The following is a 27,991-nucleotide window of genomic DNA, read 5'->3' on the forward strand; positions in this document are numbered from 1 at the left end:
TTTTTAAATTTATTTTTCGAGTACCATTTTATGTGGAGATTAGCCTGTTTCGTTCCTCTTTTCCTCTTTTCAATAACAACTCAACTGCTCAACAAAAGTAGGAAAATATTCTAAATTCTCCTTTTCCCATAATTAAAAAGTGCATTGGTACATTTTTTAAATTCATAAAATATTTTGAATAAGATCTTTCAAGTTCATTTTAAAAAGAAGAAACCACAACCCTAATCAAGAAGAATGATTAAGGTGGGTACTAATAGTTAATATTTTAAGTGATTAAACTATATTCAACTTGTAAAACTTGATATATATAGATTTTCAAATTTTTGAATGTGATATACTAGCCTATATATATAGAGATATATATAAAGAAAGTCCAGAGATATCGAAGCTTTCATTTATAATATATTAAGTTAAATTTTAAATATAAATATAAAATAAAAGCCTCGATATCTCTATTTTATAGGTGCAATATTTTATATTATATTAGTTATTTAAATAATTAATCATTTATAAATCAAATAATTTTTATGAAATGAATTATTTCAATAATTTTAAAATTAGTAAGACTTGTTATTTGTTATCTAGTTTTATGGTTATGGTTTCATTTTGTTTAGGTTTATATTTTAATAATATTTTGAATGCCATGGGTTAAAATTTCATTTTGTTTTGTTTGAGTGCTTAATTTGGTTTATTGTTAAATTAAGCTTCATTTTAACATTGTATTTGATTTGATTTTCAACTTTTTTAAAATTAGTATTCAATTTCCTATCAATTAATTACATTTAAATTGAATTTTATATAGGGTTAGTGCTAACATTAGGTTAAATTTTAGGTTTACAGTTAAAGCTAAACTTGGTATACAAGTAGAGTTTTATTTAGTTTATGAGATTCAATTAGTATAATAGTTGGAAATTATGTTGGTTTAGTGTTAGAGATTTATTTAGTTTAGGTTTATTTTGGTTTAGTGTTAGGGTTATAGTTCAATTTGGTTTAGTGTTAAAGTTATGGTTGAGTTAAGTTCAAGTTTTGGGTTTACTTTGATTTACTCTTAGGATTAAATTTTTTAATATGGTTAATGTTAAATTTTTTTTTATTTAAGTATAGGTGTACATTTCAAATCGATTTTAGGTACAATGTGGTTAATGTTAATTTTTTTTTTATTTAAGTATTTGATTTGGTTTGTGATTTGTATGTAGTTTGATTTAGAGTTGGTTTTTACATTCCTTTATTGTTAGCATTAGCATTTGATTTGTTTGGGTGTGGTTTTAGTGTTAAATTTTAATTTGGTTTTGTTTTTGGATTAGGGTAAATCTATTTTAATGTAGTTATTTTTTAATTAGAATAAGGGTTAGGATTTAATTTATTTTATGGTTATATTTAATATTCATTTTTTTCTTAATTAAATTAGGTTTAGTGTTTATTTAAGAATAAGTATCAGTGTAGTTACTTTGTAATTAAAATAAGGGTTAGGATTTAATTTTGTTTATGGTTATGGTTAATATTGAATTTTGTCTCAATTCAATCTTGTTAGTACTTGCCGTTAGGCAATACTATTGTAATGAAAATTCATTTATTGTGCTTATATGGTTATTAAAAAAAATTATCAATTATAATTTACAAAAAAAAAATTTGTTGCAAACGATTGGCTAATATTGTTTTGCCTCTTATATATCATTTTGCCTCTTATAGGCGGGTTTCTCCCAACAACGCATAATCTACGGTTTTTTGAATCACCACGCATTTTAAAATTATTTACATGTAATATAAGTTATAAAAAAATTAATGAAATTTTTTGATTTATTAATTTATTTTAAAAAAAAAATTAAATCAGTTTATATTTAATTTTTTTTCCAAACAAATAAATTATTAAAAATTTTATTTTTACAACTTAAAAAATAAAATAAAAACAGTATATTATTTTCATAATATAAATTATTAATAATAATCAAAATCTTATATATTCACAAAAGAAAAAAGTCATACCTTTCATTTTAAATAAGGGAGGTTTGTTTAATATGTATGAAAATTCATTTGTCATGTTTAAATGGTTATTAAATAAAATTATTTAGACCAATGAAAATAAAATATTTTCTTTTGTTTTATATTTTTCAATTTTTTCTATAATATAGATGCATGTTTTTTAACTTTATAATTTACAAAAATTATTTTACTTGTAAATGGTTGGCTAATATTAGTTACAATAAATAAATATTTCTAATAATTATAACAAATATTATTATTAAACTAAAAATTATTAAGGCAAGTACTCACCACTATGTGGCACTTCTTTATTGTTGTGGTTAATATTAATCTAGTAATTGTTTAATAAGGATAAGGGTTAAGTTTTAAGTTAATGGTATCTAGTTATGTATGTTTTTTATTATATAAATAGGGAGATGACCCTGAACTAAGAACAACAAAGAGTTACAAAGTTAAATCTTCACACAAAGAATGGCCACTCTGAGGCCAAACAAAAAAAAAAAGTCCACCCTTCAAAAATAATCAAAAAATTTCATAGTTCTGTAATTATTTCTACACATCCTAACTAACTTCTAGCTTCTATACTTATCATCCTAGTTAAAAACATCGTCAGTAATCCTACTACTTAAAGTCTTACTAAAGAGACCAACAAAAAACATATTTATAAGAGGTTAATCCGTCCTATAATAGTAAGAGCTAACATTAAACAGTATGTAGACCTAGTATAACATCCTTAAAATTATCATCAACAAAAAGCACCAAAAAATGAGAACCAGAGAGCAACTAATATTTCTTGAGCAAGTTTCAGTCACATTGGAGGGTCCCAAGATTGCATTCCCAAGTATCCATGTTCTCCTCGTCAACAACCATAGTGTGCTCCATATAGCCCCACTTCTTCAGCTTCTTCTATTTATTTTTAATCCTCCCTTAACTAGAAACCATGCCCAACATAGTACTCTCCATAAATCCATCTATAATCCAACAAAGGGAACTTAAGGCATCACATAGGTTTTTAATCTTCAAATTTTGTTCCTCATTCTTCACCTCAAGGGTAGCAACTCTCTCCTTCAGTTCCTATAAATTCTCTTCCAGATTCTTGTTGGCGTTTGTCTTAGCAAGGGATTCTTGTGAACAAGGGACCATCTCCTAATCACCAAATAAATTAAGTACCTCAGGGATGTGTTCTGGAGTATCCGAGTCCATGTTAGTTTCATTGATCTCATCCCCATCTTCCTCTTGTTCCATTTCCTCTTTGAAATTCTCTTCGGGGTTGTCGTCCTGATGGAAATCCTCATCCTCAGTTTTGTCAACAGAGTTACCCTCCTCCTCCTGATCATAAATTTCCTCCAGGTTTTTAACATTGGCCTGGTTATTAGCTTTTTAAATTTCCTCTTTTCTTTGCTTATCCCAGAGCCTAGCTGACCTCCTTTCTCCAAAAATGCAATCAAGTCTTTCCAACTATGAATTTTTTCCTCCTCATCTTCCTGATAGTGTAGGTCTAGTTCTATGGTGATAATTTTGCTAGCTAAATCTTTGCCAATTTTTTTAGCTTTAACCGAGGAATTCTTGGGGGTTTCTAGCTTTCTCTTTTCAGGGTTCACATTTACCAGGGCAAGTTCTATGGAATAATTATTGAGGATAGCAAGGGTATGTTTTCCTCTTTTCTCAGCTGAGGAGGTCAAGCCGAGAGAATACTAAGACCTAGGGTTAGGTAGCACAAGCTTGGAGGAATTACCACAATTTTTTTGAGGGTTTTCATCATTCCCAAGAGTAGGGGACAAACTATTGAGGTTGTGGGAGTGGTCCACAAAAACCTTGTAAAGCAGATAGATAAGGCCCTGATGTAGTGGGGGGTTGGCACCTTTTTGAATGTAGGACTCTAAGGAGGAGAACAGAAAGAAAAGAAAATTGATTTTCTCCCCATGCTTAATATGGTTAAGAATAGGAAAATGATAACCATTCACAGTAGTATATCTACCTTCAACCATAAAATACTTCATAACATAATAGCTAACAATAAAAAATAGTTTAGGTAGAGCCAAGCAACCATACCCATTCTAAATTACCTCTAGTTTCTCCACTTTCTCAAAGAATTTTTTAACAAATCCTTTGTAGTCTTCACTATTGTGTCTTTCCATATGTTCACCATCATTCATCAAACTAGTGACCTCGACAATGTAATTCGACATAACAGTGAAGGAAATGCTCCCAAAAATCACAACACCATTCTGCTAAGAGTTGTAGAATCTCACCGTTAGAGATTTATTGTAACCCTTCATTTCCAGAAAGAAGAGGGTGAAACCAATATTTTGAAATACCTCCCAGATCTTCTAATTGTCGCAAAGCCCTTCACAATTTTTAGGCTCAGTTCTCTTAAGAGGCCCCCCATGTCAGAAGAAACACAAATAGAGCGCATATTATCTCTATGAAAGTTACCAAAGAAAAAACTCAGATTATTCACAATCGTAGCAAAACATAAAGAAATATTTTGGGAAAGGTCATTTTTTAACTCCTTGACATTGTTGTAATCACATGGGTCATTTCCTTTCAAATCATTAAACTTTAAGGCTCCATAAAAATAAAAAATGTCACATTTACTTCTAATAAAAACATGATCTTAAAAGATACATTCAAAATCATGAGCATTAGTTTCCGTACTTGTCTCTATACTCTTCGAGTCCATGTCATCACTGTAATACATAGTCCAACTAGAAAATGAACACGTAAGCATAAAGCTCTAGATCACCCAAATCTTACTCGTCATACTATAGGGGCCCACATAATTTTTGAAATTTTGAAAAAAAGGCAGTCATGCAGAAAGAAACTCAAAACCCGACCATTAAAACCCCTATTGATATCCAACCTTGTCCCCTTGTTTTCTCTTAAGCCTTTCATGAGAAAGAATCTCTTTGATCTCCTTAGAGCTTTCAATAAAATTGAAAAACATCCCATCTGCACTACTCAAACCCTGATTGTCAATAAGGTCGATAGCCATATTTATTTCCCTCTATGTATCTTGAATAATAATATTCTCAAAAAAATTAAGGAGACATTTACACTTGTTTATAATCCCTCTGATCTCTTAGAGAGGAGAAATAGAGTTATTAAGACAACCAATAATCAACTTTGAATCTCCTTCGAGGATTACTTCCTTCATAAAATTATGTTGAAATGTAAAGAGGCCAATCCAAGCCATCATAGCTTCAGCTCCGTTATTCATACCAATCATAAAATTGGTACCAAATCCTTCAATCAACCTTTCCCCTTGATCTCTGGTTAAGCCACCCACCCCAAACAAACCAGGGTTACCTTTAGAGAAGCTATCATAATTACACATGAACCAACCCAAATCAAAAGGGATCCAAGTGCAACATTTTCTTAGTAACAGGTTATTCCAGTTTAGCTTCAAGAAGTTATGTTGAGTGTCCCTTTTTTGTATTAAGTGTAGGTTCAGTAGAGTAGGTGAGACCTTAGAGATACCTTGGGAGCCCACATTGACATTCTCTCTCACCTGCTATTTTATGATTTTGGTGAGAACATTGTTGTTTCTCCTTTCTTCTTTGAAAAATCTGTTATTCCATTCCTTCCATATGTTCTAGGATATAATTGGAGGAATTTTAAGCCACAGATTCTTCGTAACAGGGTGAGAGTAGGGGTTCATAGTCCATGAAATCATGAAATTTTTCATAGTTTTGGGATGGATCCAATTAACTTTCAAATGCTTATGTATAGTCTCCTGAATTTCCTCAGCATAACTACAGTGTAGAAAAATATGGTCTATACTTTCTATGTCCTTATAACAAAGCTCACATTTGTTGGTGAAGGAGAAGCCCATCTTGTTAAGATTATCAATAGTCAGAATCCTCGCATGAGTCATAGCCCACCAAAAATAGTTAATTTTAGGAATTAGGCCTTTCATCTAGATTTCTTTCTAGTTGAAATTCTCAGTTGAAATTCTCTGCAGTACCTTCTTCCATATCCTGGTAAGCCGATTTGACAGTGAAGGTACTAGTAGAATTGATTTTCCATATCCATTCATCCTCCATATGAGAGGAAAAAAGGAAATAGTCAGGTGGAAGATCTAGGAGCTCCTTAGCTTCTATCATAATATTTTCTTTAACCTTCACCGGAATCTCAAAATAGTTAGTGATAGTCTCTGTCATATTTTTCCAGGCAACTCTCTCCCCTTAGCACATAATGTAGTAATGACCTTTCACCCCATAGCATCTACTTAGGAAGGCATAAATGTGTCTAAGCTCTGGGAAATGAACAAGAGCCTGGTGGTATGCCCAAACATCGTTCCAAAAGTCAGTTCTTTTCCCATTGCCTATAATCATTATGCCATTCTTTTTTATGACCTTTCTAGTTTTAGCAACATTATTCCAAATGGAGGAACCAGAAGGTAGCTCCATTAAGTTTATAAAATTATCAGAACTTTGAGTATGAAATTATTTAGCACGTAGAATGTTGGTCCAATATTTCACTGCTTTAGATAACTTCCATCGAATTTTAGTTAATAGGGCTCTATTGAAGGTTTTGATTTTCCTTATACCAAGTCCCCCCTCCCTCAAAAGTTTGCACACTTTCTCCCAAGAAACTATGGAGATTCTATTTCTTTCTTGAGTGCTCGACCAGAGAAACCTTTTTTGGATTTTTTCAATCTTTAAACCAATGAAAAGCAATTTAAGCAAAATTATTTAGACAATGAAAAGAAATTATTTTTCTTTCTTTAAATTTTTTTAATTTATTTTATAGTATAGATGCACATTTGTTAACATTATAATTTACCAAAATTATTTTTGTTGCAAATGATTGGCTAATATCATTTTGCCTCTTATAGGCGGGTTTCTCCGAACAACGCATAATCTCAGGTTTTTCGAAATCACCACACATTTTATAATTTATTTTTTTTGTTTGGTATGCATTTTATAATTATTTACATGTAATATAAGTTATAAAAAATTTAATGAAATTTTTTGATTTATTAATTTATTTAAAAAAAAAATTAAATCAGTTTATATTTAATTGTCACAAAGCCCTTCACAATTTTTAGGCTCAGTTCTCTTAAGAGGCCCCCAATGTTAGAAGAAGCACAAATAGAGCGCGTATTATCTCTGTGAAAGTGACCCAAGAAACAACTCGGGTTATTCACAATCGCAACAAAACATAAAGAAATAGTTTTGGAATGGTCATTTTTTAACTCCTTGATACCGTTGTAATGACACGGGTGATTTCCTTTGAAATCGTTAAACTTTAAGGCTCCATAAAAATAAAAAATGTCACCTTTACTTCTAATAAAAACTTGATCTAAAAAGATACATTCAAAATCGTGAGCGTTAGTTCCCATACTTGCCTCTATACTCTTTGGGTCCATGTCATCACCGTAATACATAGTCCAACTAGAAAATGAACACGTAAGCATAAAGCTCTAGATCGCCCAAATCTTCCTCGTCATACTATAGGGGCCCACATAATTTTTGAAATTTTGAAAAAAAGGCAGTCATGTAGATAGAAACTCAAAACCCGAACGTTAAAACCCCTATTGATATCCATCCTTGTCCCCTTGTTTTCTCTTAAGCCTTTCATGAGAAAGAATCTCTTTGATATCCTTAGAGCTTTCACTAAAATTAAAAAATATCCCATCCGCACTACTCAAATTCTGATTGTCAATAAGGTCGATAGCCATATTTCCTTCCCTCTATGTATCTTGAAAAATAATATTCTCAAAAAAATTAAGGAGACATTTACACTTGTTTATAATCCCTCTGATCTCCTAGAGAGGAGAAACTGAGTTATTAAGATAGCCAATAATCAACTTTGAATCTCCTTTGAGGATTACTTTCTTCATAAAATTATGTTGAAGCCTAAAGAGGCCAATCCAGTCCGCCATAGCTTTAGCTCTATTATTCATACCAATCCCAAAATTGGTACCAAATCCTTCAATCAACCTTCCCCCTTGATCTCTAATTAAGCCACCCACCCCAAATAAACTAGGGTTACCTTTAGAGAAGCTATCATAATTACACATGAACCAACCCAAATCCAAAGGGAGCCAAGTGCAACATTTTCTTAGTAACAGGTTATTCCAGTTTAGCTTCAAGAAGTTATGTTGAGTGCCCCTTTTTGTCTTAAGTGTAGGTTCAACAGAGTAGGTGAGACCTTAGAGATACCTTGGGAGCCCACATTGACATTCTCTCTCACCTATTCTTTTATGATGTTGGTGAGAACATTGTTGTTTCTCCTTTCTTCTCTGAAAAATCTGTTATTCCATTCCTTCCATATGTTCCAGGATATAATTGGAGGAATTTTAAGCCATAGATTCTTCACAACAGGGTGAGAGTAGTGGTTCATAGTCCATGAAATCATGAAATGTTTCATAGTTTTGGGATGGATCCAATTAACTTTCAAATGCTTCAGTATAGCCTCCCAAATTTCCTCAGCATAACTACAGTGTAGAAAAATATGGTCTATACTTTCTACATTCTTATAACAAAGCTCATATTTGTTGGTGAAGGAGAAGCTCGTCTTGTTAAGATTTTCAATAGTCAGAATCCTCGCATGAGTCATAGCCCACCAAAAATAGTCAATTTTAGGAATTAGGCCTTTGATCTAGATTTCTTTCTAGTTGAAATTCTCTTCAGTATCTTCTTCCATATCCTGGTAGGCCGATTTGACAGTGAAGGTACTAGTAGAATTGATTTTCCATATCAATTAATCCTCTATATGAGAGGAAAAAAGGAAATAGTCAGGTGGAAGATCTAGGAGCTCCTTAGCCTCTATCATAACATTTTCTTTAACCTTCACCGGGATCTCAGAACAGTTAGTGATAGTCTATCACATTTTTCTAGGTAACTCTCTCCCCTTGGCACACAATGTAGTCATGAACTTTCACCCCATAGCATCTACTTAGGAAGGCATAAAAGTGTCTAAGATCTAGGAGATCAACAAGAGCCTGGTGGTGTGCCCAAACATTTTTCCAGAAGTCAGTTCTTTTCCCATTGCCTATAATCATTATGTCATTCTTTTTAATGACCTTTCTATTTTTAGCAACATTATTCCAAATGGAGGAATTAAAAGGTAGCTCCATTAAGTTTATAAAATTATCAGAACTTCGAGTATGAAATTATTTAGCATGCAGAAAGTTGGTCTGATCTTTCACCTCTTTAGATAACTTCCATCCAATTTTAGTTAATAGGGCTCTATTGAAGGTTTTGATTTTCCTTATACAAAGTCCCCCCTCCCTCACAAGTTTGCACACTTTCTCCCAAGAAACTAGGGAGATTTGATTTTTTTCTTGAGTGCCCGACTAGAGGAACCTTTTTTGGATTTTTTCAATCTTTAGACCAATGAAAAGCAATTTAAAAAAAAATTATTTAGACCAATGAAAAGCAATTCTTTTTCTTTCTTTAAATTTTTTAATTTATTTTATAGTATAGATGCACATTTGTTAACACTATAATTTACAAAAATTAATTTTGTTGCAAACGATTGGCTAATATCATTTTGCCTCTTATAGGCGGGTTTCTCCGAACAATGCATAATCTCAAGTTTTTTGGAATAACCACACATAATGCCATCTAGTTATGTATGTTTTTTAATATATAAATAGGGAGATGATCCTGAATTGAGAACAACAAAGAGTTACAAAGTTAAATCTTCACGCAAAGAATATCCACTCTAAGGCCAAACAAAAAAAAAAGAGTCCACCCTTCAAAAATAATCAAAAAATTTCATAGTTCTATAATTATTTCTACACATCCTAACTAACTTCCAGCTTCTATACTTATCATCCCATTTAAAAACATCATCAGTAATCCTACTACTTAAATTCTTACTAAAGACACCAACAAAGAGCATATTTCTAAGAGTTTTATCCATCCTATAATAGTAAGAGTTAACATTAAATGGCATGTAGACCTAGCATAACATCCTTAAAATTATCATCAACAAAAAGAACCAAAAAATGAGAACCAGAGAGGAACTAATATTTCTTGAGCAAGTTTCAGTCACATTGGAGTCTCCCAAGATTTCATTCCCAAGTATCCATCTTCTCCTCATCATCAACCATAGAGTGCTCCATCTAGCCCCACTTCTTCAGCTTCTTCTAGTTATTTTTAATCCTCCCCTAAGTAGAAACCATGCCCAACATAGCACTCTCCATAACTCCATCTGTAATGTAACAAGGGGAGCTTAAGGCATCACATAGGTTTTTAATCTTCAAATTTTGTTCCTCGTTCTTCACCTCAAGGGTAGCAACTCTCTCCTTCAGCTCCTATAAATTCTCTTCTAGATTCTTGTTGGCATTTGTTTTAGCAAGGGAGTCTTGTGAATAGGGGACCATCTCCTCATCACCCAATAAATTAAGGACCTCAGGGATGTGTTCTGGATTATCTGAGTCCATGTCAGCTTCATTGATCTCATCCCCATCTTCCTCTTCTTCCATTTCCTCTTTGAAATTCTCTTTGGGGTTGTCCTCCTCATGGAAATCCTCATCCTCAATTTTGTCAATAGACTTACCCTCCTCCTCCTGATCATAAATTTCCTCCAGGTTTTTAACATTGGCCTGGTTATTAGCTTTTTTAATTTCCTCTTTTATTTGCTTAGCGCAGATTCTAGCCAACCTCCTTTCACCAAAAATGCAATCAAGTTTTTCCAACTCCGAAGTTTTTCCTCCTCATCTTCCTGATAGTGTAGGTCTAGTTCTATGGTGGTAATTTTGCTAGCTGAATCTTTGCCAGTTTTGATAACTGGATTTAGAGATGAGAGGAAGTCCAAGATAAGAGTCAGGGAGGGTATTAATTTGGCAATCTAAGACAGTGTAAATTTTATCTTGAAGGGTGAGTTTAACATTCATGAGGAATAGCTTGCAGTTTTCATAGTTAATATACTCATTGGAGATTTGAGCATAATTTTCTAGGATTCTTTTCCAATTCTTAGCCTCAGAGATATAAGCTTCTACAAATATTATAGTATCATCCAGAAATTGTTGGTGGGTAATAGGATCGAGAGCGGAAGCATCCCTGACCCCTTTGAGAGAGCCAATCCCTCTCATTTTTTCAATATTTCTACCGAGGACTTTAGTAACAATGATAAAATGGTGGGGGATAGGGGATCTCCCTATCAAAGCTCTTTCTCACTAGAGAAGTAGCCCTTTGGGCTCCCATTAAGAATGACAAAAAATTTCAGAGTACAAACACATTGTTCTAGTTATGTATGTTATTTAATATGCATTGTTTCATTTATGAAATATTTGACTGATAAAGTTACAATAATTTTAACTTAAAAAATAAAAAATATGTACACATTTTTAGCAATAAAAGATAATCAATAGATAAGAATATCAATTACCTGAATCTATTTCATATTTGAACTCTTTGAATATTCTTATAGAAACATCTATATGAAAATAAGCTTAATAGTTAATAACTTTAATGTTTTGTTTTACATAAATTAATATTATTATTTGTGTAATGCCCTTTATATGAATTTATGTATTCAACAAAGAGACATATAAAGTGGAATAAAATATTGATGAGGTATATTGTAATATGATAATGGTGAGCATATTAGCATTCTTCTCAAATAATAGAACCCCAATTTATTCTATCCTTTGAACTCAATTTTTTTGTACGATCTAAAATCTAAAAAGAAATACCTTTGAAATGGAGAGATCAAACATATTGTAAAATATTCTTAAATCTCTCACTGAATCATAAAAAAAAATTTATATATAAAATAATTAAACTCAACATGAAACATATAATAAAAATATATGTAAAATTATATTTAAAATTAAATAAAGTCAATTGCAATATAATTGTCATTCCACATTAAAAAAATATTTTTTATAATTGATTGTGGGTTTCACATTTTCATACAATGTAGTGGAGAAATTATTTTAGCCACCATATATTAATACAATCTATAGGCATGCAATATAATGGTATATAAATTCCATAGTTATTGGTTTCAATAAGAAGCTGTGGACCAAAATTTTCTAATTCAATGGTTTGTAGTATTTTGCCTTCAATATTGTATAATGATACTTTGTCTCCCACAATTAATGTGCATCCATTTTTATTTACTACTATTGTGTAAATTCTCTTAGTTAAATCAATGTGCAAAGGAGACCATTTATTTGTTTCTTCACCTTGTTTATTTTCTTTTCCTAATTTCCATATTTGATGATATTCTTTGTCAACCAACACAATGCAACTGTCACATCCACGTATTTCCCAAGGCATAGTAAAACTCTTTCAGTGAATCATAACATCAAAATAATTTTCATATGCTTTTGTTTGTACTTTATGACAAGCAAATTTTGCAATTGGTGCATACTTTCTAGTAGTATTTGCTAGTCATGGAACCATCATCCAAGTTAATGTTGTGTAATTCAATTCAACAATCTCACCATTGTTTGTAGTATTGTCCAAGAAAGATTATAAGCTGATTAGTGGAGGAGACATAAATTGTTGCCATAAAATCAATACGTATTGTGGTCGTAACATCTCTTATAGAAGAAAACTATGTCCAAGATGGAGTACTTGAATTTGATTTGTCATATATGTAAAAATTAAAATCATAATCTTTTATACATTTTGTGCGACGATAGATATTATTAGATATCATCTCTATGCACTTATATTGCTTTGGAAATTTTCTTGTAGGTACCCTATAAAAATCTAAATCACCTTCGATGATCCATGATTCTATCCTTTTTGTTTCAAATGGGAGAAATTTAAATAAGAAATAACTTCTTGGAGGAGAAAGATCTGAAAATATGTTTCCCAAAGTATCAGTTTTTCAAATGATGTATTTCCATCTCTTACATACCAATTTCATTCTTGACAAATGTCTGGTAGAGAATTTTTTGTAATCATTAACACCAATTATTTTGGTAGGTCTTTCCCATATGCATTTTGGTCTTTTATCCTCCATCAAACCTGCAACAAGTGAGCATATTTAAATGTTGTAGAACATTTTTCAAAGAAAAATAGAATACAAAATGATTAGAGAACTTTAATTTTAATAGATGCTATGAGAATTAGGATTAAAGTTAGATTAGTGTTACTATAATTGTTGAAGTTATTATTAGTAGTTACAATAGTGACATGGTTAGGACTAAGTTAGTTTTTGAGAAAGATAAATGGGTTTTACATGGACCTGAAACCAAAAGTTTTACAAAAGTCGGCCATCAGCCAAACAAACATAAACCAATAGCAAAACAGGGGAGCACCCTAGAACAATCACGAAAGTAAAAGAGACACAGACAACAAAACAAAACAAAACAAAACAAAATGACTCAATTAAAAGAGCACACCAACTCCTTATTCATCTGGATGGTAATCTTATTGATTTTCTCTAGCTCCTCCATAATTAATATGGAGGTGCCCTTATTGATGCTCCTGCTTTGGGTCCTGGAAATAGGGCTTGTGGTTTTGTTGTCTCTAGCAGCCATGTCTTCACCTCCAAGATCTTTCTCAGGTTCACTGTGAATAGATCTATATTCCGCAACCATGGCATTGATCTTTTCGAGCCCCTCTATATTATTATTCATGGCCTCCTTGCTTATGTCAATCAGGTTCTTGAGGTTTTTCTTTATCTCTGCCATAGAATATTCCACATTTTTAATTCTTTGTTCATAGTTGCATTTCATAATCTTGATATCTTGGGAGAGCTTCTAAGTCATAATCATGAGATTCTCAGATTTGCTAGGCTCTAGTGAATCTGTGAAGATATCAATTATCTCCTTTACCCCACTTTGAGGGTATCAATTTCTCTCTCCACCCACTTCTAGCAGCTCTCCCGGCTTCTGCTCACTTCCATCGTCATGTTCATCAAAGTACCATTCCTCTATAACCCACTATACTCTTCTTTAGGCATGGTCCCCTTCTTTTCCTTCAAGACGTTAATTGGAATGTCCAGTTTAATTTTCTAGTCCGATATCTTTGGACCATAGTCCTTAGCTGCAAGCTTCTTCTTTTTAGAAATGGGCTCGGTCTTAGAAATCAGTTTGTTGGTAGATTTATATTTGTTGGTCGCCCATCTGTGAGGATTCTTACTACTAAACATCCCAGGGGTGACCATCTTCTCACCTTATTCCACTGGCTTATAATCAAGGTCATTAAAAGGAATGGCACCCCCACTATCCTCCAAATCAATTTCTGAGTCAGAGACTTCCTAGATATTAGTATGTTGGCCTCTCTTAGATAGAGAGGGCACAAATTCAAATAGTCTTAGCATACTCCATGATGAGCACAATAAGACCTTCATAAAGAACAAGATTATTTGGATTCTCCATATGTTTTTCAAGACTATTCTCTAAAGAGGAGGCTAGATAGAAAGGAATAGATATGATTTTACCCTGCCTAAAATGGTTCAAAATGGTAAAATGGTAGGAAAAGATACTGGCATATCTAGCATCGATCGTAATATATCTCATGATGAACTCAGCCATGTCCACCCAAGGAGCCATAATATCTTTCTTGTTGTAGCCACCATCAACCATTTTGTTAACTCTTGAGTGCTCCTTGTCTTGTCAAAAAAATTTGCCAAATCCTCCTCCCCTATTTTCCTATCTCTATAGAACCTTCTGCCATTCATCGCCAGACTAGTAACCGTCGCCACTAGGATTTCATTGAGCTAGTAATCAGCACCATAAGCCCTCAGAATCCCTTTCTACCACCCATTGACAAATGTTTCCATGAGAAGAGGAGAAGGGCCATGAAGTCTTTCCAAGAAGGGGACAATTCCCCCATCAATGATTTCCTGCCACACCTCCTTGTTTTTCTTCCATTTCTCAAAAGTAGATTGTTCTTTCCTATTCTTGTCCCAACCCATAATGATCCGAGTCACCAAATAGTAGGAAATGGGCCACACCAGAGAAGTCTCTAAACAGTAGTAGGAAATGGGCCACACCAGAAAAGTATCCAAATAGTAGCAGAAAATGGGTCACACAATTAGATAGAAAATCTACGCACAAGGGAGGTTTCTAGATCTTCGCTTAGGGAAAACAAAAAGGAGTTGTTTCCCCGACAACTCAATCAAATCATGATTAAAGTTCATTTATTATCGCAAGTGGGTGGAATCATCACAAGCCAGATCACACAGGTTTTTTGGGAATGACTCCCTACTGCTCCACCATTTAGCTACCACGTAACCCACTGCCATATTGGCCAGTAGATCCATCGCTTTGTTGCCTTCGTGCAATACACATGAAATTTTGAATTCTTCTAACTCATTTATTATGTCCCAACAATCCTTGATCAAATTAGCAATAATCCAGCTAGGACCCATGCGTCCATTCAAACAATTGACAATGTTTAGTGAGTTAGACTCCAGCTAGACCTTTCTAAAGCCTTCTCTTTTAGCCATGTCTAATCCAACGTTGGCCTCCCCAAAGTGGTTGGACTAAGTTAGTTACATTACAATTTTTTTTAAAAATATTGAAAATATTAAATTATACATAAGAATGTGTTGGAAGTGGATTTACTCTGAGAGGAGGGGGGTGAATCAGAGTAATGACAAATTTTAACAAATTGCAAACAAAAGACTCACTTACATTAAATCTCTCACAGTGAACTCTTGTCAATGCATCATTTTTATTTAAACCAACCAAACAGCTTGGCAAGCATCAATCTTTTAAAGCATGTTTTTTTATTCTTCATATGAAACTAATTGAACAATACTTCTAATGCATTGTACTTAACATATATTCAAGACTCACGCAGTTGTTCAAACATAATAACAACATATTAATAGAGAAATTATGACCAATGAAAGTATTAGAACATGAAACTTAATGCATATGAAAGCATGAATTTTAAATCACATAGAAAATAATAGATATCCACATGAGTGACCACATAACATAGATATTTTCTTGAGTGGAAAAACCCACATGAGGTATTAAAAACCATTGGAAACCTGTCTCCTCAAAAATAACTCTTTACAATAGTGAAGTATCAACTCAACACCTTATCTGAAATTCCAATTGAATGGGAGCACCAACACCTCAAACTACAAAGTCACTTTCAAATTTTGTAATCATTACTGACCTTACAACTACATCAACTTTGCAGTCCCAAAATCATTAATGAATGCAAACACAAAATATGTTTTTCAATGATGCCAATTACAATATGTACTATATATAATAGTACCACAAAATAATTTCTCTCAATTTTGAATAAGATTCTCTGTTGTGAAAACCAGAGACAATTAAACCTTCTTTTCAATCTTGACAAGTTTTTCAATACAGCACACAAAAAATCATTCATAATGCTCCGTTTCTTTTTAAAAAAATATCAAACTAGGCAATGGATTGAATCCATGAATTTATAGAGCAGACCAAATGAAACTTTTACAACAAACTGAAAACTTACTTGGAGCAGTGAAGGATGGACCGGATTAACCTTCTTTCCTACCAGCTTCAATTTCGTATTCTGGTAGAAAGTCTTGCCCGGTCGATAAGGTGCCATCCTCCCTTAACTCCCTCATGGCGGCAACAAACTGGAGCCCATGTAGGATAGGCCAATCGAACTTCTCTGGAAAGGAAAGAGTCAAGAATCAGACCCTCGAGTTAGGGTCTCGAGAAAAAATGGAACTATTTGAAACAATTAGAACCAAAAAATCAATTTTTAACTTTCTTTTAAGTTAAAGATCAACTGAAACTATTTTCCTTTTTGAAAATGAAATAGCTAAGTCATGAAGGTAAAATTTCACATTCACTTCCTTAACAAAATACAAATCTCTGTTAATCTTTTTCTTTTTCAAAGAAAACAAAAATAAACCCTTAATAAGATCTTATTCCTAGCCTTTAGCATTTTCAAAATAAAACTTTTCACCACTGATTTTACTTTGGAGAAAGACTGAAACACAATGGTTAGATGTTACCTTTATGGTGACCAAAAACCAAAAAAAAAATTCCCATGGACTCTACTAAATTTAAGTCCGCTTCCAGCTCAAGCAAAAAACACCAACCGAATCTCCAATGCTAACTCTTTATCATACCTGTAGTTCGAACCAAGATGTGCAACCCAAGCGAAAAACACTAAAACTAAACAATTTCCATGGTGGTGCTATGGTTTAGACTATTGTATCAAGATGAAAGAACGAGAGTCTTTTACCCTTAGTTTTTTCCTAAATACATACAGGTTCCAAAGCAAAATGAATCTCATTTCAAGTCTCTGACACTTTGAATCTTATCAAACTTTGACATCATAATAATATTTCTTTTTCAAATCACTACCTACGTGGATTATGACATAATCATCATTAGGTGCTTGAGTGGATTACCACGTAATCAACATTAAATGTTTGAGTGTTATCAAAGTTACTCGATGCTATATGTCATAATATTTTTATCAACAGTCCATAAGAATCGACTATCCAAGCTCCATGATGGAACACATTATCGGCATATGTTACTCTGAACTGAAAAACTTCAAGCAAAACAACAACTCACAGAAATAGTTATAACTATCCGCATAGGAAAATCATGCTAGATCGACTAAACAAGTTATTTTGATGCAATGCTGTCAACTCACCTTTATCAGCATATGTTATCCCGAAACTCAAAACCCTCGATAACAAGCTTCATCAGCATAGGTATTTCGATCGCTAACCCATAGGAACGGGCTAACACTATCGGATTAGCTTTTGGATACTATACTGTCAATACACACTTATTCTAATGAGCCAAGCTGAACATGCATCGACATAGCTATTCTGATATACTGATATCAAAGTAGTTTACTCTATTGGTGTTTGCTCAAAAATACTACTCCCCCTTTGTCATACTATCCCGATAGGTGCCAGTGAACCAAATGTCATGTGTCAGAGTCAATCACCAAGATGCAATGTAAAAATCAAACCAACAATTTTGTCATCAAGGACAAATAGAAAAACAGAAGTCAACAGAATGGTCAAGAAAAAACTTACTCTGGTGACCATATATTTGTTCAATCTATGGGTATAATTCGTACGTAATGTTATAGGATTACGATATTTGTGGGTTCGAATAATAAGTTATGCATCAAAGTATACAAATACAATGTTTTAAAACAAAAATGATATTATTATATATTGAAATGAAGTAAATAAATTGAACTTTCATTAAAGAAATATACAATATTTATCAAAATAAAGTACATCAAGTTGTTTCTAAATCTTTTAGTCTTTTCTCTTCAGTTTTTCGTTTTTCAACTTGCTTTCCTCTTTGTGTTACACTAATGAAACTGCTTTTGGATTTTCATCCTGAAATATAAAAACCAGTACAATAAAGGTGGTGGTTAGAAGTTCGACTCCACGGAGAGAGAACTAAATGAAACTAGACTTTAGGATGTGTGCTAAAGCTTCTACAACATAACCAATTATACTCACAGAACCCATTATACTTTGTTGGAAAATGGTTTTGTTATTTCACATCAATATAATTTGAAATGCATTTGAAAGAACCTCATATGAAATGTGAAGAGCATCCCGCACTTATCGCCCAGTCGCCCAACCAATACGGTGTTAAGCATTTTATAAATTTTGAGTTTGAATTTGATTCATTTAAGAACTATTGAAACCTTACCAATCTGATAGAAAATGGCTTGAATGACGGTAGCGCACAAATGGGTTTCATATTAAATCCTGGAAAGATCACCCTTATTCATCGTGAGGGGATGATCGTGTTCAAACTGTAAAATACCGTCCAATACAAAAACACACTTTACACCGGATTTGTTTTGTAGTAAATTTTTACACCTCAGAAATGTTTACACTCGAAAAGGTTACGTCGAAAAAAGGTTACGCCGGAAAAACAGTTTACATGAATGTGATGCCATTGAAGAGCCTCTCGGCTAATTACATTCATCTTATGTAAAATCCTAATTAGATTCATATTTATGAATTGATAAATTTACAATATTTGTTTTCATTTGAATATTTAAAATGTTATTTTTCTTGTTTTTAATTTTATAAAAATATTTATTTGTAATTTTAAATTAAAAATAAATATAATATTGAACAATTGTTTTTGTATTTATATATTGAAAACTGACAATATTTAAAAAAAGATTATAATTGTTTTCTTAAATAATATAAATCAAACTGTTTACTTAAAAAACTCTAATTATCTAATTTTATCAAATACATAACCAAACACATCTAAAAGATAATAATTTAATTTATCAATTACATAAAATAATTCATAATATATAACTGATACATTATAAAATTCATCATTATAATATATTATAAATCATTACATGAGAGATGCTCTGAGACATGTCCAGTGGAAGCAGCAGTTCCATATGTCTATAACAATAATAATAATCATTACATGAGACATGCTAAAATAATGTTATCCCTAGTTTTCTCAAATGTACTTATCACCATAATATTTGAATTCCTCATTCTCTCGATTTTTCTAAAAATTGATAATGTTTGAGATTCAATTCGAATCACCTGATCATCACCGGCCTATTGTGCTGAATTATACATGGAGGAAGGCATCACCAAAACTCTTCCTTCAGATTATATGAAAACAACTTTGGACTTTTAGCAACATATGTACTATTGAAGCACAAATAAATCTCCCACACAAACACACTCCCATTGCGGCCAATGTTTATGGAAACATTCATAAACATATTCATTCGCATATTAAGGTAGCGACTGTGTAGGCATTCTTTCAAATTATTTTTGCTTTTAAACCAGCTCATCTTCCTCGTCGTCAAACAACTCCCAGATAGCAGTACCCCTCGTCCAATCGTTATCATCGTTATCGTCATTGGAAAGCAACAGGTGAATTTTAGAAATGTTGATTACAACTACATATGGCTCCTGAATGTATTGGAAGGTCCCCACCACAAGAACAGATGAGCCATATAAAACCCTAAAAAAGCCAATATTTTAGGACGTGGAAATATAGATAGATCATTCAGATCATGAACCATTTTGCAGGGTAATGGAGCTACTGTAACAGGCTTAATAAAACCCTCATCTTTGATATTGTAACCTACAATAGTCGTAGGTGAGATTCCCCTCCAGAAAAGAACACCATTGCAATCAACCACTTTATTACCTAAAATATTTGACATCCTTTTCCATGCAAACTGAAAGTTAATCCTCCAGGAATCTTGAAAACAGTGGTAGATTCTGAAGGAAATTTTTTCAGAATTGGACCAAACTATCAAAAAGGGCTCATGGTTTCCTCCCTTTTAAGATATGCACATATTGGAGAGTCACATTTGTTATTATCACTGGATAAGATCTCATAAGGGGATTGTAAACAATTAGTTATCCACTGGGGATTTCTCAAAAAAGCAGTAGTAGAGATCACAAAAAATCCTCCTCATCCTCTGTTTATTGCATGAAACTTTCCAGGGAGGAAGGCGTTGCCAAAATCCTTCCTTTAGATTATATGCAGACACTTGTATCAGCACCATATAGACTGCTGAAGCACAGGTAATCTCCCACACAAACACACTTCCGATCCCACTAATGCCACCAATCACCCTCAACATATTGAGGGACAGACTGTGGAGGAATTCTTGCAAATTATTTCCACTTCCAAACCAATTCATCTTCCTCGTCCTGAAACAACTCCCAGATAACAATACCCATCCTATTTGTGTGAGTTCTTCCAAAATAATTATCTGCCATGAATGGGCGAATGCAATAAGTTGTGTGTAACTGCTCCTTGAAGATCCCAACTACAAGATCTAACGAACCATATGAGACAATATATAAATCGCACACATTCGGATCTTGAACCATTTCGCGGGGTAGTGGAGCTACTGTATCAGGACTAATTAAACCCTCATCCTTAATATTTTTAACCCACGATAGTAGTAGGCGACATTGCCAACCAAAATAGAACGCTATTGCACTCGACCATTTCATTACACATTATATCAGACCCAGTTTCTCCTGCAAATTGAAACTTAATCATCCATGCATCTTTAAAATATTGGTAGATCTGAAAGGAAAAACTTTTGGACTTCGAACAAACTACCAAATAAGGGTTTTTGTTTCCTCCCTGTATAATATGGATAAATCGATTAGTTAAATCTAAATCTATTTCTATCTCTACATAAGATCTCATAAGGAGATTGCAAAAATATAATTGTGAAGTGGGGGTTTCTTGAAGGAGAAGTAACCCATGCCCCAAACTTGATAAATATTGTGTCCCTCAGGACAATTTGTTGTGTATTGTTTACCTTGTAAGGCAATACGAATGCACTTTGCAACGACTTTGTGTTGCAGCCAACCTCTTGCCAATGCCAGACTACAAATTTATCTTGGTTCACTTGATGCCTATTCAATTTTTAAAGGCACTTGCTCATATTGTTTGTTAGTTGAAAAAAAGTGATTTGTCAATTTTCTTTGTACAAAGCATTTAATCAAACTTAAAATGTGGCTTTCGTTAAACTATGCCTGCTGTATGTAATGTTTGAGAAAGTAAAATATTTATGATATTTTATTATTTTCTCATGCTTTATATGAAAAGATACAATTTGTTTTCTTTTATGATAAGCATGTGGTTTATATTACTTCTTGAATTCAAACAATAAATAATTTGGGACAATTTCAGAGATCAAATTATGCAGGTATGTATAGATGGGATTTTCCAAAATAAATGGATTGATTTTTTCTCTAAAATAATGTGCACTTCCGCTAATATTTAAGACTATAGGACTGTCCTATAATACATTGTCACGTAGGACTCTTTGCTATATATTGACTAATTACCATTCTAGAATTGATTATATATTACTTTAAAAAGTAGAACATAATTAATAATAAGAAGGATTATTTTGATTAGCGCAAACATCATCCTCCTACAACAAATTAAGTTGGAGTGTAAGCAAGCAGTCTTATTTGGTAGCGGAATTAGTCCCTTGTTTCAGGCATCTCTGCAATTGACAGTGGCCTCAGAAGGGACCTCTCGAGGCTTAATGATAATCTAGAAGTCTTCCCAAGTCAAAGTTGAGGGCATCGCTTCTAACAGAAATTGGTTTCTAGCCAAAATTACTCACTTTCAGTACAAGCTCTTCCTTTTTTTGTTATAAACACCTACGGCCCAGTGTCCCCACTCAAAAAGTGACTCTTATGGATTTCTTTAGATGGATTCATACCTCTATTGGCCAAGGAATAGCTCATCATAGGAGGAGACCTCAATGCCATTAGTAATGCTTTAGACAAAAGGGGAGGCATCACCCGCTTAGGTGGATCCCAGTAGGATTTCAATGATTGGATTGAAAGGAATGGATTATTAGAAATAGACTTAGGGGACTCGTTCACATGGACAAACAGAAGGAAAGGCTTTAGTAATATTGCAGAAAATGGTGACTTTAGATCCTTTGCCTTTACTTGCACCTGTGTTGTCCTCCCCTGCTCATGTTCAGATCACTATCCTATTTTGCTTACACTTCAAGGTAACCAAGAAACTTCTAGATCTCCATTTAGATTTGAGAATATCTGGATGAAAGATCCAAATTTTCTAACTTTGATTGAAAATTGGTGGAAGGAAGAATTATTTGAAGGATCAAAACTCTTTTTCTTTATTTCAAAGTTAAAATTAGTAAAGAAGAAATTGCTACAATGGAATTCTCAGCATTTTAAAAATATTTTTTCAACTAAAAAATCATTAGAAGAGAGATTGGCAGATCTAAATGACAAAATCATCTCGGTGGGAATGGATCAAGAATCCTTTCATCAATAAAAGAACCTCCTTTTGGAGTATGAGGATATCCTTTCAAAAGAAAAAATCTTTTGGAAACAAAGGTCTAGAGAGAATTGGCTCAAAATGGGGGATAAAAGCACAAAGTTTTTCCATAATGGTACAAATCTTAGAAGGAGCAAGAATTGGATCTCAAAACTAGAGACAATACAAAGTCAAATCTCAAAGGACCCTGATGAGATGAACAAAGAGATCACCACTTATTACTTCAACCTCTTAAATAACACTAAAGGTTGTCAATTGTTTGAACAAAAAAAGTTTCTAGATGTGATCCCTAAGATTATATCAGATGAGCAGAATCAGAAACAAAATGAGAAAATCAATCTGGAGGAAGTATTTCAATCCCTACACCAACTTCCCTCTGGAAAGGCTCCTGGCCCAAATGACTTCCTTGCAGATATTTTCAAGAAGTGCTAACATATATTAGGTCAGGAGCTTACAGAAGCTTTAGAATTCTCAAGAAGATCAGGAAATTTTTTAAAGAAATCAATAATATGTTTATTGCACTCATACCAAAGAAGGAGAAAGCAACAAATCTAGTAGATTTTAGAGCCATCTCTCTGCAATACAGTTTAAAAAATCCTTTCAAAAGTCATGACAAATAGAATGAAGCCTCTCATGGATAGCATTATATCAGAAGAACAGATAGGTTTTGTCCCAGGCTACTCAATTCTTGATGAGGTTATTGTGGCACGAGAAGAAATCCACACTCTTCAAAGCACAAACAAACCAGGTATGATAATTAAATTAGACATATCAAAAGATTATGATAATATAGATTGGTGTTTCCTTTGCAAAATCATGCAAGCCTTTGTCTTTGCCAAACAATGGATCAACTGGGTCTATGAATGCATCTCAACACCAAAATTTTCAATCCTGACAAATGGAAAGCCAACAAGCTTCTTTTCTTCCTCTAGGGGCATCAGACAAGAAGATCCTATATCTCCTTTCCTCTATCTCATAATGGGGGAAGCTTTAGGAAGGGAAATCAAATAAAGACAAACTAATAATTTACTAGAGGGAATTAAAGTAACCAAAAATTTTGTAGTTACTCATCAGTAATTTGTAGATGACAATCTCCTCTTGAGTGCAGCAAAAGTAAAGGAAGCAACCCAACTAAACCAACTATTAGAATCTTATAGAAAGGCCTCAGGCTAAATAAGAAATATGGACAAAACCAAAGTTTTCTTTTTCTCCACCCCAATTTTCCTATAGGCTAAGACTCTAAGAATCCTTGATTGCAGAGCAGTATCTCTCCCATGTATACATCTAGGCATCCCAATAGACCAAGGTCTACGGAATACCAAATTTTGGGATCCTCTAAAGTTAAAAATAGAAGAAAACTCAAACTCCTAGAAGGGGAATTGGCTCTCTTGGGCTGGAAGGCTAGTTATGATTCAAGCAGTGGTTTTGGCCCTACCTATTTACTTATTATCCATCTTATCTCTAATAGCTAGTGCAAACTCCTTAATAATTAAGAAGATGAGAAATTTCTTTTGGCAAAACACCAAGAAAAAGCACAAAATTATCTTAATTGCTTGGGATAAAATAATCAAACCCAAGACAATGGGGGGTTTAGGTATCGAGGACATAAAACTACAAAACAAAACCCTAGGGGCTAAACTAGTCTGGAAGTTCATAAAAAATCCTACCACTACATGGGTCAAAATGCTGGCAACTAAATGTTTACTAGATCAGGATCCTCTTAATCTACTAAGAACAAGTAATCACCTAAAGGGATCTAGAAGTTGGAACTTTATTATCTCTTGCAAAAAATTGATTTTAGAATGAATCTCTTAGGATATTCATGATGGTTCATCTAGCCTTTTCTGTGATGACTCTTTATCCCTTTGTTGCAAACTCCCTTAACATTCCAATAATAGAGCACTGGTTTAAAGAGCATTGGGGTGTTTGAGTTAGAGACTACATGGTAGAGGAAAGCACTTTGAATATTCAAAGTTGTTGGTGGAAACCAATCGTAGGATTGCCAATCCTAGGGGAAGATCTAGAACAAGTTTTAGACCAGCTAAAACCAAGAAACATCAATCCTAGAAGAGGAAAAGACACCCTAATTTGGGCATCCTCCAAATAGGCCAGTATAATTCTAAAGATGGCTACAGAGTTCTAGTCAGTAATTCAAATCAAGAAAAACAAGACTTACCAAGTATGTTGTTTTGGAGGAGTAAGATCATTCCAAAAGTAGGGATTTTTTTCATGGCTAGCCTTTCAAAAAAAAATCTTAACCATAGAAAAGTTCACCAAATTGGGGTATGAAGGACCATCTAGGTGCATTATGTGTAAAGCACAAGCAGAGATAGTGGATCACCTCCTCCTGAATTACCCCTTTGCTTCTAAATGTTGGCAATGTGCTAAATTTGAGGTGGATCACAACTCTGCCAAATGATATTAATTCCCTCTTTCAATGTTGGCCTCTCCTAGTGAAGGAAATCACTTTGAGCCAAATTATGGAAGTGTCCCCATCATGCCTAGTTTGGGAAATTTGGGAAGAAAGGAATCATAGACTATTTGAAGACAAAGCCAGAAGGCTTGAATCAATCCTAAACTTAATTGAAATGACAATTGTGGATACAGTAGACTGCAAAATAGCTTTCTCATTGGAACCGCCCAAAATTTTCTCTTGTTGGGATGAAAGCATAAGAAAAAATTGGCACGGAATTAGGATTCCTCCCTCTTTTAGGCAAACAACCAACTCTAGAAAGGAAGCTACTGTTAGGATTCCCTAAGATACTGAGAGGGGGGGTGAATCAGTATCTAACTAGTTTACAGATTTTCTGAACTTATTAAGTAATTTGCATTCCAAAATAATGTACCGGTAAACAAGAATTAATGTAGTAAATATGAACAATAAACACAACATGGAAAGCACACCATAACACAATATTTTTGGCAAGGAAACCCGATGTGAGAAAACCTTAGTGGGATTTGTGACCTACAATATTCACTAACTGGCCAATGAATGGATATTAGTTACAATGATGTGCCTGGACATGCAGGAAGGCCAACTACCTAGAGCTCACTGCTCAAATACAAAAGAAAGTCTCATTGACTTAAAAAATGGATTATGGAAATCTAATGTGATGTACTGCTACAAAAAGCATCTACTATGCCAGGTTCAGTACCAATTGAAGCTCATACAATAACCATAAACCTTACTCCAAAATCTTCCTTAATATTCGCTCTACATGTCCATCCTATCATGTCTCTCTACAAACTGATCTACAAGATCTCATACTTATATGAGTCTTATTACAATATGGCATGTCGGCTTACAAAAAGATATTACAATTAAATACAATATACAATAATCAAAATCCTGACGGCTAGGGTGTCGGTAAACATTCTTGTCACCGGTGAACTATCTGCTAGTGTAGAGTATGTCGGTGCTGGTGCCATAAGATTGCAAGGTTGCCCTCAATGACAATACCTTCCTACAATTCTCATTGGAGTGTGCAATGCCAACAATCTCCCCCTTTGGCATTGATGGCAACACCCATGAGAAAAATTCAAAGTTGTATCCAAAAATTGAAGTCGAAAAATCTTACCAAAACTGTGTGCTCCCCTTAAGTAGATGATCTCTAAGTCATTCAATTTTTCTTTTCTCTAATACTCCCCCTTTGACATCAATGACAAAGGCTGTCAAAATGTTAACTGAGTGCATTTTTAGCTAGAACCTTATAACTGGTTGGTTACAATCTGGAATAAATCTGATGTTACAAAATTCAAGCTCTGAGTGAACCTGTCATTGTCCTTCAATGTTGCCTCTGTTCTTTGAATTGTATCGGTGAGGTGATGCATTTTCTCTTTTGGTTTCTTCTATCCTTGAACAAGTGCCTCTAAGATCTCTTTCCTTAAAGAGATGAGGTTATCCAATTTAGGACTGAGTCGGAATTTTAGTTCTTTTACCTTGTTATTCTTTCCTTTTCCTTTTCTAATTTCTCAAGTTTTTCCCCAAATCTAGCTATCTCTTGTTCTATAACTGATATTGGTTCTGATGAACCAATGATGTTGTCAGCTATATCATCTATTTCGTTTTGTATTTTGCTAGGATCTCCTTATCAATATCCACAGTCAAAAGATTAGTCTTACATGTATCTCTATATAGTTCCTTAAACTCCATTATTATTTTACTCAGTGCGAGTAAGAGGGTATCAATGTGTCCCATGCACTTCTTTATTGTCTCATCAAATAATTTCTCTTTTTCCTTATCCATTTTCTCTTTAAATGTCTCTTCATTTATTTGATCAACAGTCAATATGTTGTCGGTGATGTACTTAGACAATGTGTCTAATTGACTCAAGGAATCTTTATTTTCTACATTGCACTTGGGTGCAATCAATTTAAGAATTGGGACGGTGTCATCTATAGCCTTATAGGCCAATGCATTCTAATAGGTGATTTTCTTAATAGAATCCAATAATACCTCAGTTACATTTGTTGGTTTGAATTCAGTCATGGAAGTACCAGATGACTATCCAAGTACCTTAACAATCTCCATGTTGCCGGTGTGAGCAACCAATTTGCTTGCCTTGACCTCTGGTGGGTTAGTTTGTGTTTGCATTTCTATCAGCAAAGGTTTAGGCTTCTCAACTGTTGTCGGTGGCATTGTCTCTGTATGTACTTGTGACTCAACTTTTTGTCTACCTGTTTCTCAGTGAGTTTCACTGTGCTCTCTACTGCCAGTTTTTTTGATGGTTTCTCAGTGTTATCAGTCAGTGCCTCTAATGATTTTTTAGTGGTATCCACTATTGGTTTCTCTGTCTGCACTTCTGCATTATCCACTACTAGTATCTCAGTAGGCTTCTCTGTATTTTTAGCAGCCAGTATCTCATCTGTCAATTTTTCAATGTTTGTATTAATGGTGTTGTCGGTATCCATGCCAATATCCAACTGTACTTCTGTATGCTTTGTTTGTGTCTCTACCTCAACATTTTCAGCTGGTGGCTTAGTAGCCGCATCTTTATTTACCTCAATGTTCTCCTCATCAACAATAATATTGACCTCTTGAGTATCAATGTTCATTGTGTACAGGATTTTTGATTCAGGATTTGTATCCTCATGTGGAGTCTCCACATCCTCAGTGACCGGTGTTGCATCTGACTAAACCGGTGGAGTAACAGAAGGAGGTGACAAATTTTCTGTCACTTTTATATTTGGTAGTCCACCTACCTTGCCTTTTCCCTTATCTTTATCCTTTTGGTAAACTTTGAAGGTTTTTGGTCTCTTTAGTTCTTCTTGCTTCTCTTTTTCCACAAAGAA

The 27,991-nt window shown here is 33.6% G+C and overlaps 1 protein-coding gene across 1 annotated transcript; it reads right to left on the reverse strand.

Moving 5' to 3' along the window:
- Positions 1–3,126: 3,126 nt before the first annotated feature.
- On the reverse strand, positions 3,127–27,754 carry LOC131874159 (high mobility group B protein 1-like). Its single transcript, XM_059217403.1, has 3 exons — positions 27,354–27,754; positions 10,349–10,604; positions 3,127–3,309 (listed from the first exon to the last, which is right to left on the reverse strand). Exons 1-3 carry the CDS (start codon positions 27,752–27,754, stop codon positions 3,127–3,129), a joined length of 840 nt encoding a protein of 279 aa, XP_059073386.1.
- Between the last annotated feature and the right edge of the window lie 237 nt (positions 27,755–27,991).

The sequence above is a fragment of the Cryptomeria japonica genome, chromosome 3, assembly GCF_030272615.1.
Source record: "Cryptomeria japonica chromosome 3, Sugi_1.0, whole genome shotgun sequence".
In the NCBI taxonomy this organism is placed as follows: Eukaryota; Viridiplantae; Streptophyta; class Pinopsida; order Cupressales; family Cupressaceae; genus Cryptomeria; species Cryptomeria japonica.

Excerpts from the sequence above, each read along its gene's own strand:
- LOC131874159 (XM_059217403.1), bottom strand. The coding sequence starts at position 27,754 with ATGAACATTGATACTCAAGAGGTCAATATTATTGTTGATGAGGAGAAC. Across the intron at positions 10,605-27,353 it reads GACAAAAAGTTGAGTCACAA|GAGGTTGGCTAGAATCTGCG; the intron begins GTACATACAGAG and ends TTTTGGTGAAAG. Across the intron at positions 3,310-10,348 it reads ATCCAGAACACATCCCTGAG|GAGGAGGAGGGTAACTCTGT; the intron begins GTCCTTAATTTA and ends ATTTATGATCAG.